The sequence below is a fragment of the Panulirus ornatus genome, chromosome 47 (assembly GCF_036320965.1).
Source record: "Panulirus ornatus isolate Po-2019 chromosome 47, ASM3632096v1, whole genome shotgun sequence".
In the NCBI taxonomy this organism is placed as follows: Eukaryota; Metazoa; Arthropoda; class Malacostraca; order Decapoda; family Palinuridae; genus Panulirus; species Panulirus ornatus.
In genome coordinates this window covers 2072567-2085449 of record NC_092270.1, presented here as the reverse complement: position 1 = coordinate 2085449, position 12883 = coordinate 2072567, and the positions used below count along the sequence as shown (strand labels likewise).

The 12883-nt window shown below is 40.4% G+C and overlaps 1 protein-coding gene across 1 annotated transcript in view; it reads left to right on the top strand.

Annotated features, from left to right (window-relative positions):
• Nucleotides 1–5344: 5344 nt before the first annotated feature.
• Nucleotides 5345–12883, top strand: part of MED16 (mediator complex subunit 16) — a 36324-nt gene continuing 28785 nt past the window's right edge. The window contains exons 1-5 of the mRNA XM_071689446.1: nt 5345–5476; nt 7516–7665; nt 9297–9492; nt 10676–10808; nt 12113–12226. Of these exons, the coding sequence (XP_071545547.1) occupies nt 5418–5476; nt 7516–7665; nt 9297–9492; nt 10676–10808; nt 12113–12226 (652 nt within the window). The 5' untranslated portion in view covers nt 5345–5417. The remainder of the gene's footprint in view (nt 5477–7515; nt 7666–9296; nt 9493–10675; nt 10809–12112; nt 12227–12883) is intronic.

The window sequence follows — 12883 nt, the reverse complement described above, 5'->3', positions numbered from 1 at the left end:
ACACCGGCACCAGGAGTGTTGAGGCTCCATACACTGGCACCAGGAGTGTTGAGGCTCCATACACTGGCACCAGGAGTGTTGAGGCTCCATACACCAGCACCAGGAATGTTGAGGCTCCATACACTGGCACCAGAAGTGTTGAGGCTCCATACACCAGCACCAGGAATGTTGAGGCTCCATACACTGGCACCAGAAGTGTTGAGGCTCCATACACTGGCACCAGGAGTGTTGAGGCTCCATACACCAGCACCAGGAATGTTGAGGCTCCATACACTGGCACCAGGAGTGTTGAGGCTCCATACACTGGCACCAGGAGTGTTGAGGCTCCATACACCAGCACCAGGAATGTTGAGGCTCCATACACTGGCACCAGAAGTGTTGAGGCTCCATACACCAGCACCAGGAATGTTGAGGCTCCATACACTGGCACCAGAAGTGTTGAGGCTCCATACACTGGCACCAGGAATGTTGAGGCTCCATACACCGGCACCAGGAATGTTGAGGCTCCATACACTGGCACCAGAAGTGTTGAGGCTCCATACACTGGCACCAGAAGTGTTGAGGCTCCATACACTGGCACCAGAAGTGTTGAGGCTCCATACACTGGCACCAGGAGTGTTGAGGCTCCATACACTGGCACCAGGAGTGTTGAGGCTCCATACACCGGCACCAGGAGTGTTGAGGCTCCATACACCAGCACCAGGAGTGTTGAGGCTCCATACACCGGCACCAGGAGTGTTGAGGCTCCATACACTGGCACCAGGAGTGTTGAGGCTCCATACACCAGCACCAGAAGTGTTGAGGCTCCATACACTGGCACCAGGAGTGTTGAGGCTCCATACACCGGCACCAGGAGTGTTGAGGCTCCATACACTGGCACCAGGAGTGTTGAGGCTCCATACACCGGCACCAGAAGTGTTGAGGCTCCATACACCAGCACCAGGAGTGTTGAGGCTCCATACACCAGCACCAGGAGTGTTGAGGCTCCATACACCAGCACCAGGAGTGTTGAGGCTCCATACACTGGCACCAGGAGTGTTGATCTTTTTATGCGGTGTTAACACCAGTATTGTGGTTTCCTGTCTCGAGAACACGAGAGCAGAGGCTCCACGCTGGCACTACTGGTGTCCTAGGAGCACTGTTAACACCAGCGGTGAGGCTCCACTCCTCAGTATCCAGGCTCCACGCCTGCGTACTACCAAAGCTGTGGGTTCCCACAGTTGTGGTCTGACGTAGCAGCGTGTTTGGTGGCGTAAGTTAGGTTGGGTCCACAGCCATTAATCCTTCAGGTTAAGGAGGAGAGAGAGAGAGAGAGAGAGAGAGAGAGAGAGAGAGAGAGAGAGAGAGAGAGAGAGAGAGAGAGAGAGAGAGAGAGAGAGAGAGTGTGTTCGTGCTGCACGTATGGGTTCTGCCGAAGTTGAAGGTTCAGCATCACTGAGACAACAACGCCAGTGTTAAAGGTTCATGACCGATAGGTCATGACCAGTGTTGAAGTTCTCCTCACAAGGACTGACTGGTGCAGAGAGACCCCCCTGTTCACTCACATCGTTGGTGGTGAGGCTTCACCCACTCGCACCGTCAGGAGTGAGGTTCCACACACCTCATCATCAGTGCTGGTGCGCTGTACACAGGCGTTATCATCGCTGAGGCTCCACTCGCTCATACCTGCAGTGTGAGAGTTGCAGACTCCTGCACCACGCGTGAAGGCTTCACCCACCCACACACACACACACACACACACACACACACACACACACCTCCACAGCTAGTACCGAGGTCAGCAAAGCAGCATATTTACTGCTGAAGCTACAACTTTGGTGCTGAGGCCTCACCTTCAGTGTTGAGGCTTCAGCTTAAGTGTTGAGGCTTTAGCTTAAGTGTTGAGTCTTCACCTTAAGTGTTGAGGCTTCAGCTTAAGCGCAGATATACCACACAGTTTTACTGTCATCGTTAAGACTCCACACACAGACACCCTCAGACCACTAGCGATGACGCATCTCACATTGACACCACCAGTTATGAGGCTTCGTAAACCCGCCCCACCTACAGTGAGGCTTCATATACCTGCATGACCAGCTGTGAGGCTCCACACACTTACACTGACAATGTTAAGACTCTTCAGCCCATTGGTGAGGTTCCAAATGTGGACATGACAGGCACCGAGGCTTCACACATCGGTCCCGACGGTAACTGAATTCCATCTCTTTTTTTTTTGCCTTTGGAATCCGGCGCCAGGCACCAGTTACCAGTTAAGGCTCACACATGGAGAGAGAGGGAGGGAGGCTTCCTGGAAACTCTGGGGTTCTTATTTGCCACAATTCATTTACTTGTCTTTGTTTCCAAGTTTCAGTGACCTAGACAAGATAATGTGGTAGTTTGCCTCGAGAAATGTTCGTGTATCATATAGATCTACCATCTCTGGTGGTGGGGAAATGTGGTTGTATGTCACAAACTCGATGACGGTATTTGTATCTAAGAATATTCTCTCACGATAACCTTCGTATATTTTCAGTATGTCTCTGATGCAATACAGGAGAAATCTTCAGCAATTTACACCAGTTATGCGACTGAAATCACCCCTGTCTCTTTGGGAACAAGTGGATGATAAGCTGACCCCAAACAGCGACAGCCCTTGTGGAACACAGCGCCTCCCATTACCGTCACTAAGACTATTGTGTTGTATGCAGGAATCTTACAGTAGAGCAGGTAGTCGGGACTGACAGTTGTAGCATGATAAACTCTATGGGTCGGCTGAGGCGTGAAAGTTATCAGTGTTTCCTCATATTCCTCCACTACTTCAGGTTTTTACGGATATGTCTCCACCCCTGCGGAAGATGTAGTTGTATGTCCTCGTCACGAGAAATAAGATTTCCCTTTTCGATACCGTCTCCCTTGATCTCTTTCTGACGTAACTGGCACCGCGGACTGCTTCAACACCTTAGCATTATGCTCATGTTACTCGATACCGTCACCCAGTTATATTTTGATGGAAATAGACAAATAAATAGTAGGGTATCCCGTCTTTTCCTAGCTATGCTTCTGGAGCCTTCGTGTTGATATTTGTGGTGAAGAAATGAATGTGTGTGTTGTATATGATACCTCGTATGGTTGGACTTCTCGTTAGTGGAAGTTGTTGACCATTCAGAGATAATGGAGGGTGTGGTTTGGGATTCATTTCATTGAGGGTTAAGAGGGTGACAGTGGATTTCTGTTGGGATACAGACATTCTGTTTTGAAGAAACCATTATTCTAACTGCATGAAGTAGTTTTGCCCCTTTTTTTTCGCTTACAAAGTGTCAGGGTGTTGTCATGTGATTATGAAGTACATGGTATGGACTGATAACAGGAAACATGATGGCCCAGAGTGAGATTATCTGTATTAGACAGATAAATATAGTGATAGAAACAGATTAACAAAGTAAATAGCAACTCACTTGCCTTTGAGAAGAATCTTATACTATGATTTCCAGACGGTGACAAGAGGTCATGCAGGAGGAGACTAGAGTTTAACAAATCACTGCCTCCAGAACCTAATAGTAGTTTGAGTATTTTGGTGGTGAAGCTTTTGTGGGTGACTCTGGCAATGTGACCAGCTATGAGGTAGGTTAACCATTTGTTTTCAGTCTCGTTTAGGGTGATGTCAATTAACTCCTTCGTGAGGATATTTCGGTAGATGTGAAATTTTTTGTTAATGTAAAATGTAAGTAAATGTTTGGGTTGCTATTGAGCCAACCTGTTTTAATGTGGAAATTTGATATGTTGTCAGTGCCTGTTGCTGGGTAGTTATGTGGCCTGTTATTAGGTAGTTCTTGTAGTTTATAATCATGGTGTGTCAGTGAGAGTGAAGCGTGGGTATGTAGTCGTATTAAGGTTGATTTCGTATAGGCTTTTCATGATTGAGATGTTGAAGGGCATGGTTAGTTTGTGGGTGAATGTCTAAGTAGTTTTTTTTAATTGTTTATGTGCTCTCTGGGAGTAGGCATGATGGTTTGACATAGAAGTGCTTCATGTATAGGGGCCGGAGTGTGGATTTTATCATTTGTTCGCCAGCGTTGAGTGGTGGTGGTTTTGTTCGTTGTCATAAGGATGGAGCGCCAGCTTGTTGTATGCTTTTTAGCAATGTTTTTGTTTACTTTGGATTTGGTCTTATGATGATGAGTTGTTATGCCAGAGCGTGTTACTTTACCTTAACAGGTCTTTGATTTAAGACAAGTATATTATATTACATTTTGTGTTAGCGTGGTAAGCCTCTTTTTTGCTTTTATGTCTAATGATACTGTTGAAATGTGAGATGGTATGGTCTATGGATGTCAAGTTATCGAACGTGAAGTTTCTGAGTGTGGGTTCTATGTATCTTGTCTTTGTTGGTTTGTCTTCTTTCTTGTAGTTTGTGTTTGTTTTCTATGTGATTGTGTGGGTTGGGTGTGTTCTATGAAGCATAATGACAATGGGGTAGGCGGTCAGAGGAAAGTTCACGTAGTGTGTGGCAGGTGGTGTTTGTTTTCGTGGTTGGTGTGCTTCAGGTAATGTCTGGTGAGGGTCACTGATGGAGCTGTGTTAGGAATTTGGTTGGTGGGTTGGTTGCGTAGGTTGAGGGTATCGAAAGGATTCAGTTGGTTTATTATAGTTCACCCAGTTGGTTTTGGGTGTAGGTATTGAGTCTAACAGGATAGTGGGCAATGGAATCTGCTCACAGGTAAGCGTTGGGTGTTTTAGTCTGGTACAGTAGATAGGAGTTTACTTGGGGTTTATGATAAAAAGTCACTTTCGGCAGGGCTGTATCATTATCATGTGAGGAGAGTGACTGCAGTCTCGTCGAAAAACTTTCCTCGAAAGGAGGCCATCCTTTCTATGCTGCTTATTGCAGCACGGTCTTGAAATTGCAGAAGCCCCATGAAAGGGTCTTATGGTCATGATGATAATAATAGTAATAAATGATAAAAAAATAATTTTGATGTTAATATAAGCTTCTACAAAGATGGTGTCTGGCGATCATTCTGGTCCGAGCTGGTTTCTTGTAGGTTTGATAGGCTATTGTAGACGTGCCAACATAATTACACCAAAGACAGTTTGTAATAATACCTGGCTATGTGTGAAAGTCTTATATCGACATAAACATGGAATTGTTATTCCTTAGACCAGAAATAAATAATTGTTAGTTTCAAGAAAGGCTGAGTTCGATCTGTTCAGTACTCCATGTTCTTCAGCATACAAGAATAAAAGAGTTTTAATGTGCAATATTGTCAGTTCTATTAATATCTTGCAAAATGGTATGTAATTCAACCGGATTACACACAACCTTATTGTGAATATGGTATTATGGTTGTAGTTCCTTCCTTTCTAGGGAACTAACGCTTGTAAACAACTTGCTGCTTCAGTATAAACAGGTCTCGTGTGAGGGAGAGTCAGTGTCACGCATGGATCTCCTGTACACCGTGTCGGAAAAACGGTGCACTGATGAGGCACAACTATCATCGTACGTTGAAATGCCCTTTGCATATTGCCCATACTCTGTTAGATTTGGTGATAGGATATGTGAGTGATTGGGATTACTATTTAGGGACAAACTCATTATGCATGGTAAAGAGAAGTTAATGCCGGCCTCTGTAGTGGTTAATGCAGACTCCATCCAAAATTACAAGATATAATGTAAGCTTTTACTTATCTGACTCGAGAGATCTAATTGGAATATAATCAGGTGAAAATATATTCGGTAAAAGTTTAGTTTTGCTACGCATCGCTATCAGCTTGGGATATTAAGTATGTTTGTTCTCCAGGATAGTGTAGTGTTTAGTAAATTCAATAACAGTTGTAGAGCATGATTTACAACATCTTATAATGATAAATGATATTAAGTGAAACGGTAGTGATGTGGGTTAACATGTTAGTGTACCAGAAATATGTGGTTAAACTTTTTTCATGTTAGCAGGGATAACAAGCGTCAGAATGCCCAAATCAAGGTTATCTCATTTAAGCTGTATGTGTCGACCATCCCAGAGGAGAGGTTGGATGGCTGGGTGAGCTGACTGCTGTGCCCAGAATGCAAACCTAGTTGGGCCTCTGTGTGATATTGCAGCCAGCAGTGCTAAATGCTACACCAAAGAAGCCCATTATTAATTCTAATGTGTTGAATAGAGTTAGGAAAATCAACAGAACTCATGAAAACCTCTTTTAACCTCTTTATTATTCAAGATTTTTCTCATATAATGATATAGTTGGAATATATGAGTCACATTCTTGATTAAGCATCTTGCAAATGCTGCCAAATGTCAATAAGCAGACTGCAGATCAGTTGACTATATTTGATTTGGGTATTTTTCTGCTATGCATTCTGGATAAGAGGTGAAGATTTTTATAGGCTCTCACAACTTTTTTTTTTTTTTTTTTGCCGCTGTCTCCCGCGTTTGCGAGGTAGCGCAAGGAAACAGATGAAAGAAGTGGCCCAACCCACCCCCATACACAATGTATACACACACACGTCCACACATGCAAATATACATACCTACACAGCTTTCCATGGTTCACCCCAGACGCTTCACATGCCCTGATTCAATCCACTGACAGCACGTCAACCCCGGTATACCACATCGATCCAGTTCACTCTATTCCTTGCCCTCCTTTCACCCTCCTGCATGTTCAGGCCCCGATCACACAAAATCCTTTTTATTTGTAGTATCATTCTTGTTCAATACTGGACCTTTTTCATCAGTTCTGTTAATTTCTTCTTGTGGAAAGACCAAAATGGTAATCCTCTCTACCTTAGGTTGAATATATGCATATCATCTTTAGGATTATCTTATCCATGAACTTGAAGCCAGTTCTGTTTTTGACCAAGGTTTCCCCTTATGTATGGCCCTTGTAGTAGTACACCTACTAATGAGTCTCAAGTTACTATATATGTCTCTTTTGTCCAGTTTGAAGTGATATTTCTCTCATTAGTTCTTGGATCCCTTTCATTTAGGTTAGTTTTAGTGAGGCAGAAAACTTAGGATATATAGCCATTGATAATTCTTGGTTATCCAGAAACACATACTCAACCGTCATGCTTCTCTTCTGTATTTTGCTGTGTTTTTCTCTTACAAATTTCCTTGATATCAAGAATTTGTCTGGCTACTTGTGGATTATTTTTTTTTGGCATCTTGCAAACCACACTTGATGAAGAAATAGATTTGTAGTTCAGGACAACCTTCTTATCTTCTTTTCTTAAACATAAGTTCTGTGTTTGCTCTCCTCCACTCCAGTAGTATGGAATGCTCTTCACTTTAGTTCTAGATAACCTCTTTAGTAATCTGCTTAGGTTTTTTTTTACATTCTTAGAGCACAAAACACAAATCAACCTTTCATGTTCAAAACTTGTTTTCTTATCAAAGAATTTTGTGCAATAGACTTGTTATAATTGCTTTGTTATTTTGTGATCAAACTTCAAAATAAACGGTTGCAAATTTACTCACATTTTAAATAGAATTTTTATGTAGCTGGAGACAGTGCTATTGATAACAGGGAGTAATTTTTCAGATTATATAATGATGGAGGAGTCTGTACCATATCCTCAAAGAGTGTGGTTGCTTTCACACGTATGACCACAAGACAGGACAACTATAGACATCGCATTTCAGTCTGTAGTGTCTGTGTGATGGACCTAAATTGCCCCTATGAACCCCATGCGTAAGTGTAGTTATGGTTGTATTTTCATCTAACTTTAGCATCATTCAAAAGTTATCATGATAAGCCTTAGCATTTGTATATGAAGCTAATGGCTTGGGAATGCTTTTATCATTTTTTCTTTCTTCAAATACAGGTAGAAGATATCCATGCAGAATTACTTGGGACTGATTGGTCCTCAAATTGTGGATTTTTTGGATTCTGGAAACATTATTGGTCTTTTTGATGGGCCAAGATTGAGGTCTATGATTTTGTGACTAGTGTTTTTGTTTACCCCATATAGACTTTATATGCGTTTTGTATGTAATATATGTGAGGATATAATATGTAAAGGATTAAAGAAAAATTTAATATCTTTAATACCAAATTATCTCCCATGTTATGGTGGTAGGATCAGGATCAAATGAGTAACAGCCTCATTAGCACATATCTATTCTCCAGCTGTAATGCATAATCTGCTGACACCAAAGCTTATCATATACAGCCAAGTGCCACAGACTATCCCATGGTTTACCTTGACTGTTTCGTATGTTGCATTGCGATCAATTGGCATCATGTCCCCCATATATTGCATCAGTTCAGTATACTCTGTCCTTGGCATATCTCTCCCCCCTGCACATTCCTGGCTTGACACACAAATATTTCCATCTTGGTTCCCCCTCATTTACTCCCTGCAGAGACCTAATAAGGTGAGACATAAAAAGTGAAGAAAATGTCTGAGATACCAATAAGAAACATGAGTTTCAAGGAGCACACTGATACGGTAATACCAGCAAACCATATATTGAATGCCATTATCATGACATTTACATTGAGAAGCTGAAAGCAAATGATAGAAATGCTTATTGTATACATAAAAAATTAACTGCTGGTTTTTATGGTCTACAGTCATACGAATGGAAATGAATTAGTGGAAAAGAATTTAGAAACAGTGCTTAAACAGGATCAAAGAACTGGAACATGAACTACCATGATTGGGTGAAAGACCTTAAAACTCTTCAGGTTCGAAAGAAAGGAAGGATGCATTATAATCTATGGATGGGAATAGAGTGAAATATTAGTAGCTGAGGTTACAGCAGCCATATCTATTTTTTGGTGGAATAGATAATTTTTTTTATATGCTTGCTTGCTGTTTCTTGCATTAGAGAGGTAACGCTAGGCACAACCAAAGAAGCAGCTTTCCCTACATCCTCCTTTTGCTTTCATATATAATACATAGATAGAATACATAATATCAGGGTCCCTCCATCCACAGCCAAGCTGCAAAGACCTTTTTTTGGTTCCCTTAATCACTTCATAGGCACTAGTTTAGCTCTTTGACAGCATACCTTAAACCCTCATGCATGCTCATGCCCCAGTAAGTCAAGGGAAGTTTCACTCCATCCTTTCTATCTTATTCCCAATTTCCTCCTCTTCCTAATTATGTTTGATGTAAATGATGAACTATATTGGACTTAGAGATAGAGACCTAAGAGAATGGTAAACAATGGAGGACAGAGGAGGGTATTGGTGTATACCCTTCCTTTTTCAGCCCCACTGAATTGAGATTATACTGTTTATGTGAAATAGATCCATGAAATATTTGTAATTCTAATAATGAAGTACCTAAAACCTCTTTCCAATATGTGTATCAGGATCTTAGAGTCAGCCAGCACTGTGATATCCCTGGTGTTCAGTAGTGATGGGTCTCAGCTTCTTGTGGTGCTAAGTTTGGGAACAGTGCATCTCTTCACCAAGGGCCCAAGCCTTCATGAGTGGACATCCACACATACTTGTGACTGGGATGGTGAAGATATTCTTCATACAAACTTTTTCCACGGAGGAATTAGGGTTGGTATCATATGATTGCATGATCATTACAACTCTTAGTACTGCAGGTCAGTGCAAGATGAATGTTAATTTGCCATCAGAAGAAACATATTTCTTCTGTAGAAAATTTGGATATTCTGAGGTTAAATTAGATTGCAACTGGACATTAGATATATGTAATGCAATTATATGTGGCATTTGCTGATTTAAAGTTATTTATGGAAGTCCTCTGTGATGGTTTGATTATATGAATTGATGTTATCTTTCATTATGTAGATACACTGTTTAAGTCACTTCAGGCACTCAGGATGAGTTAATTTATGATGAATTTTGCACAGACAATGTAATCCTTACATAAGTAAGTTTACTTCTGAGAATCCAAGAACAATGATTGTGATGAAAGTTGTATAATCCAAACCTTAATTTGTTTGTTGATATTATAGCATTGAGGATGAAAATGTATGGAAAGAATGCACATTTACTTTGCAAGAAGAAAAATTTGGAAGAATGGTAGAAAAACATTAGATTAGAATAATTATCTTTAAAAATCATGTTGGTTGCCCTGAAAATGTTCTTAGTAATTAGTGAACTACAACACTGTGTCTATATAGAAGTTTTTGAATGAAAGTAGTGTCAATAAAGATTCCTTTTCATGGAAAAAAGCTAGTACCTTTTATATACTGTTTATGTGTGCTATTCTGAGCTGTGAAGGCATAGTGGTAAATGTAGCCATTTACATGAATATCACCGTCAAATTTTTTCCAAACAATTTGTACTGAAAATGCTGGAATAACACTCAAGTCATTTGTTGAATTCATCTGATTGATTTGGCTGTACTGAAAATACTGCCAACAACTTTGAGCGGAAGAAATAAGTTTATTTTGTTTTTGAAAAGGAGAGTTGCCTTTGCTATTGAGGAAAACTGGAAGTAAGAAAAACAAAAGCAAGAAATTGAAATCTAAACAAAATTATGTCAAGTATTGGAATCAAGAGCTTGCATTTAGATAGGGCTTAAGTGAAGATGTAGTTAAAGAAAAAACTTTAAGTGGGAGGAAGATCTTCATTTGGACAATCCTATTGAATGGTTTTACTTTTGTAGGTTACTGAGATCACCTGATGAACTATTTCGTACTTTTGATAATGTTTGTTGTTATACATAAACGTTACTGAAGTTATTAATTTTGTATTGTTTTTGCAACAATAGGCCAGTCTTCAATCAAGTGAAGTGAAAGTACCTGCTCCATATACTGAGAAATTCTCAGCTCAGCCACACAAGCCCACACTAGTAGATCATGGCCAGTGTTCACAGAATGGCTTTTTTGCAATCTCTGCTTCTGGTAAGGATTGTAAAATTATGTAAAGGAAAGGTTTTGATGTAAATCATTTAAGTAATTTTCTTGTGGGATCACATGAAGGATTCATAACCTAGTTATTGGCTGTTTCTCATGGTCTCTTTAACATAATGATCCAATATTTCATATTCTGATTGAGACAGCGCTAATATTTCTGGAAGGGCATAGACGCAAACATTCGTATAAATGAATGATGCCAAGAAGATGAAGAAATGGCATTGCACACATCCACTTTACCTGTCTTGTAATGCACCTAAATCACAGGCCCGTATCCACAACCAGGCTTCACAGACCCATGCTTGGTTTCCCCTGACTGCTTCACATGCCCTGGTTTAGTCCATTGACACCACATTCCTTCAGTTGACTTTATTCTGTGCATTCTTTACAATCCTGCATATTCAAGCCCTTAGCACTCTAAACCTTTTCCACTGCATCCTTCTGCATCCAATATGGTCTTGTTTCCTTCACTTCTGAATTGTATATTGTCTTTTTCAACTTTTCAGTCATTCTCTCTGTATGTCTGAAACCATTTCCGAACCCTTTGCAGCTTTTCACGTGAAGCGGGGGTAGCAACACTATTTTCTGTGGGGTGGGGTACCAACAAGAATGGATGAAAGCAAGCAAGTATGACTATATACATGTGTATGTATATGTTGATATGTATATGGATGTATATGTGGGTGTATGGGCATTTATGTGTATATGAGTGATTGAGCCATTCTTCGTATGTTTCGTGGCACTACATCGCTGATGCGGAAAACAGCGATTAAGTATTATAAGGATAATGATAAAATTTGTTGTTATTATTTTACTTAATCGCTGTTTCCCATGAGTGAGGTAGCGCCAGGAAACAGACAAAAAGTCCACGTTTGTTCACACTCAGTCTCAAGCTGTCATGTATTCTTCGTCTGTTTCCTTGCGCTACCTCGCTGATGTGGGAAACGGCGATCAAGTATGATAGATAAATAAATGCATATATATACATAAATTTAATTTATATTAATATATTCATGAGTTATTAAAAGATTTTGTTTCTCATAATCCTGATTTGAATATACATTTTTCTATTATGGAAACAAATGTTCCTTTTGAATGAAAAATAGTATTATGAATGATTTTTATTTTCCAATACACTTTGTCTTACACAATCTTTCAAAGTAAGTTGCAAGTTTGAGACCACTATTGGAACTCTGAGATGTCCCACTTACAGTGTAATAACTGCTGTTTCAATTATTTCAGAGGTTCAGAAGTTTTATCTTTAATATGAATGGTAGTTATCTCTTGACCAGGGTTGTTGCTTGTATGTGCATTGACTCATGAAGGCAGTGTAATGACTGAAAAGAAGATCGTCTTGGGACAAACACGAGATAATTTCACTATTGCAACAGCTGCCTTAGCACCAAGTAAGTGTTAACCATCTATGTTTACCCAGAGATAATGGGAAGAATCTGTACTGATATTTTTTTTATTTGCATTTTCTTGTTTGCTTGATTAAATTTCATGAAACTTTTATATGACGGTTTAGATGTAAGGGTGTAACATTTACATTAGCTGCTATAGTCTTATTGGTTGTCATTGTTTTCGTGATATCTTTGATGTATGATGTTGACATAATTAACTCCTGTATTGGTATTTAGTCCAGGTTTGGACTTAGGGGCAGACTATGCATGTATAATGATTGGAACAGTCTTACTATGTGGGCAGACTATGTATATATAATGGTTGGAACAGTCTTACTAGATAACACAGTGCATACCAGTTTTTCCAAATTTTTTTTTTTTTTTTTTTTTTTTATACTTTGTCGCTGTCTCCCGCGTTTGCGAGGTAGCGCAAGGAAACAGACGAAAGAAATGGCCCAACCCCCCCATACACATGTACATACACACGTCCACACACGCAAATATACATACCTACACAGCTTTCCTTGGTTTACCCCGGACGCTTCACATGCCTTGATTCAATCCACTGACAGCACGTCAACCCCTGTATACCACATCGCTCCAATTCACTCTATTCCTTGCCCTCCTTTCACCCTCCTGCATGTTCAGGCCCCGATCACA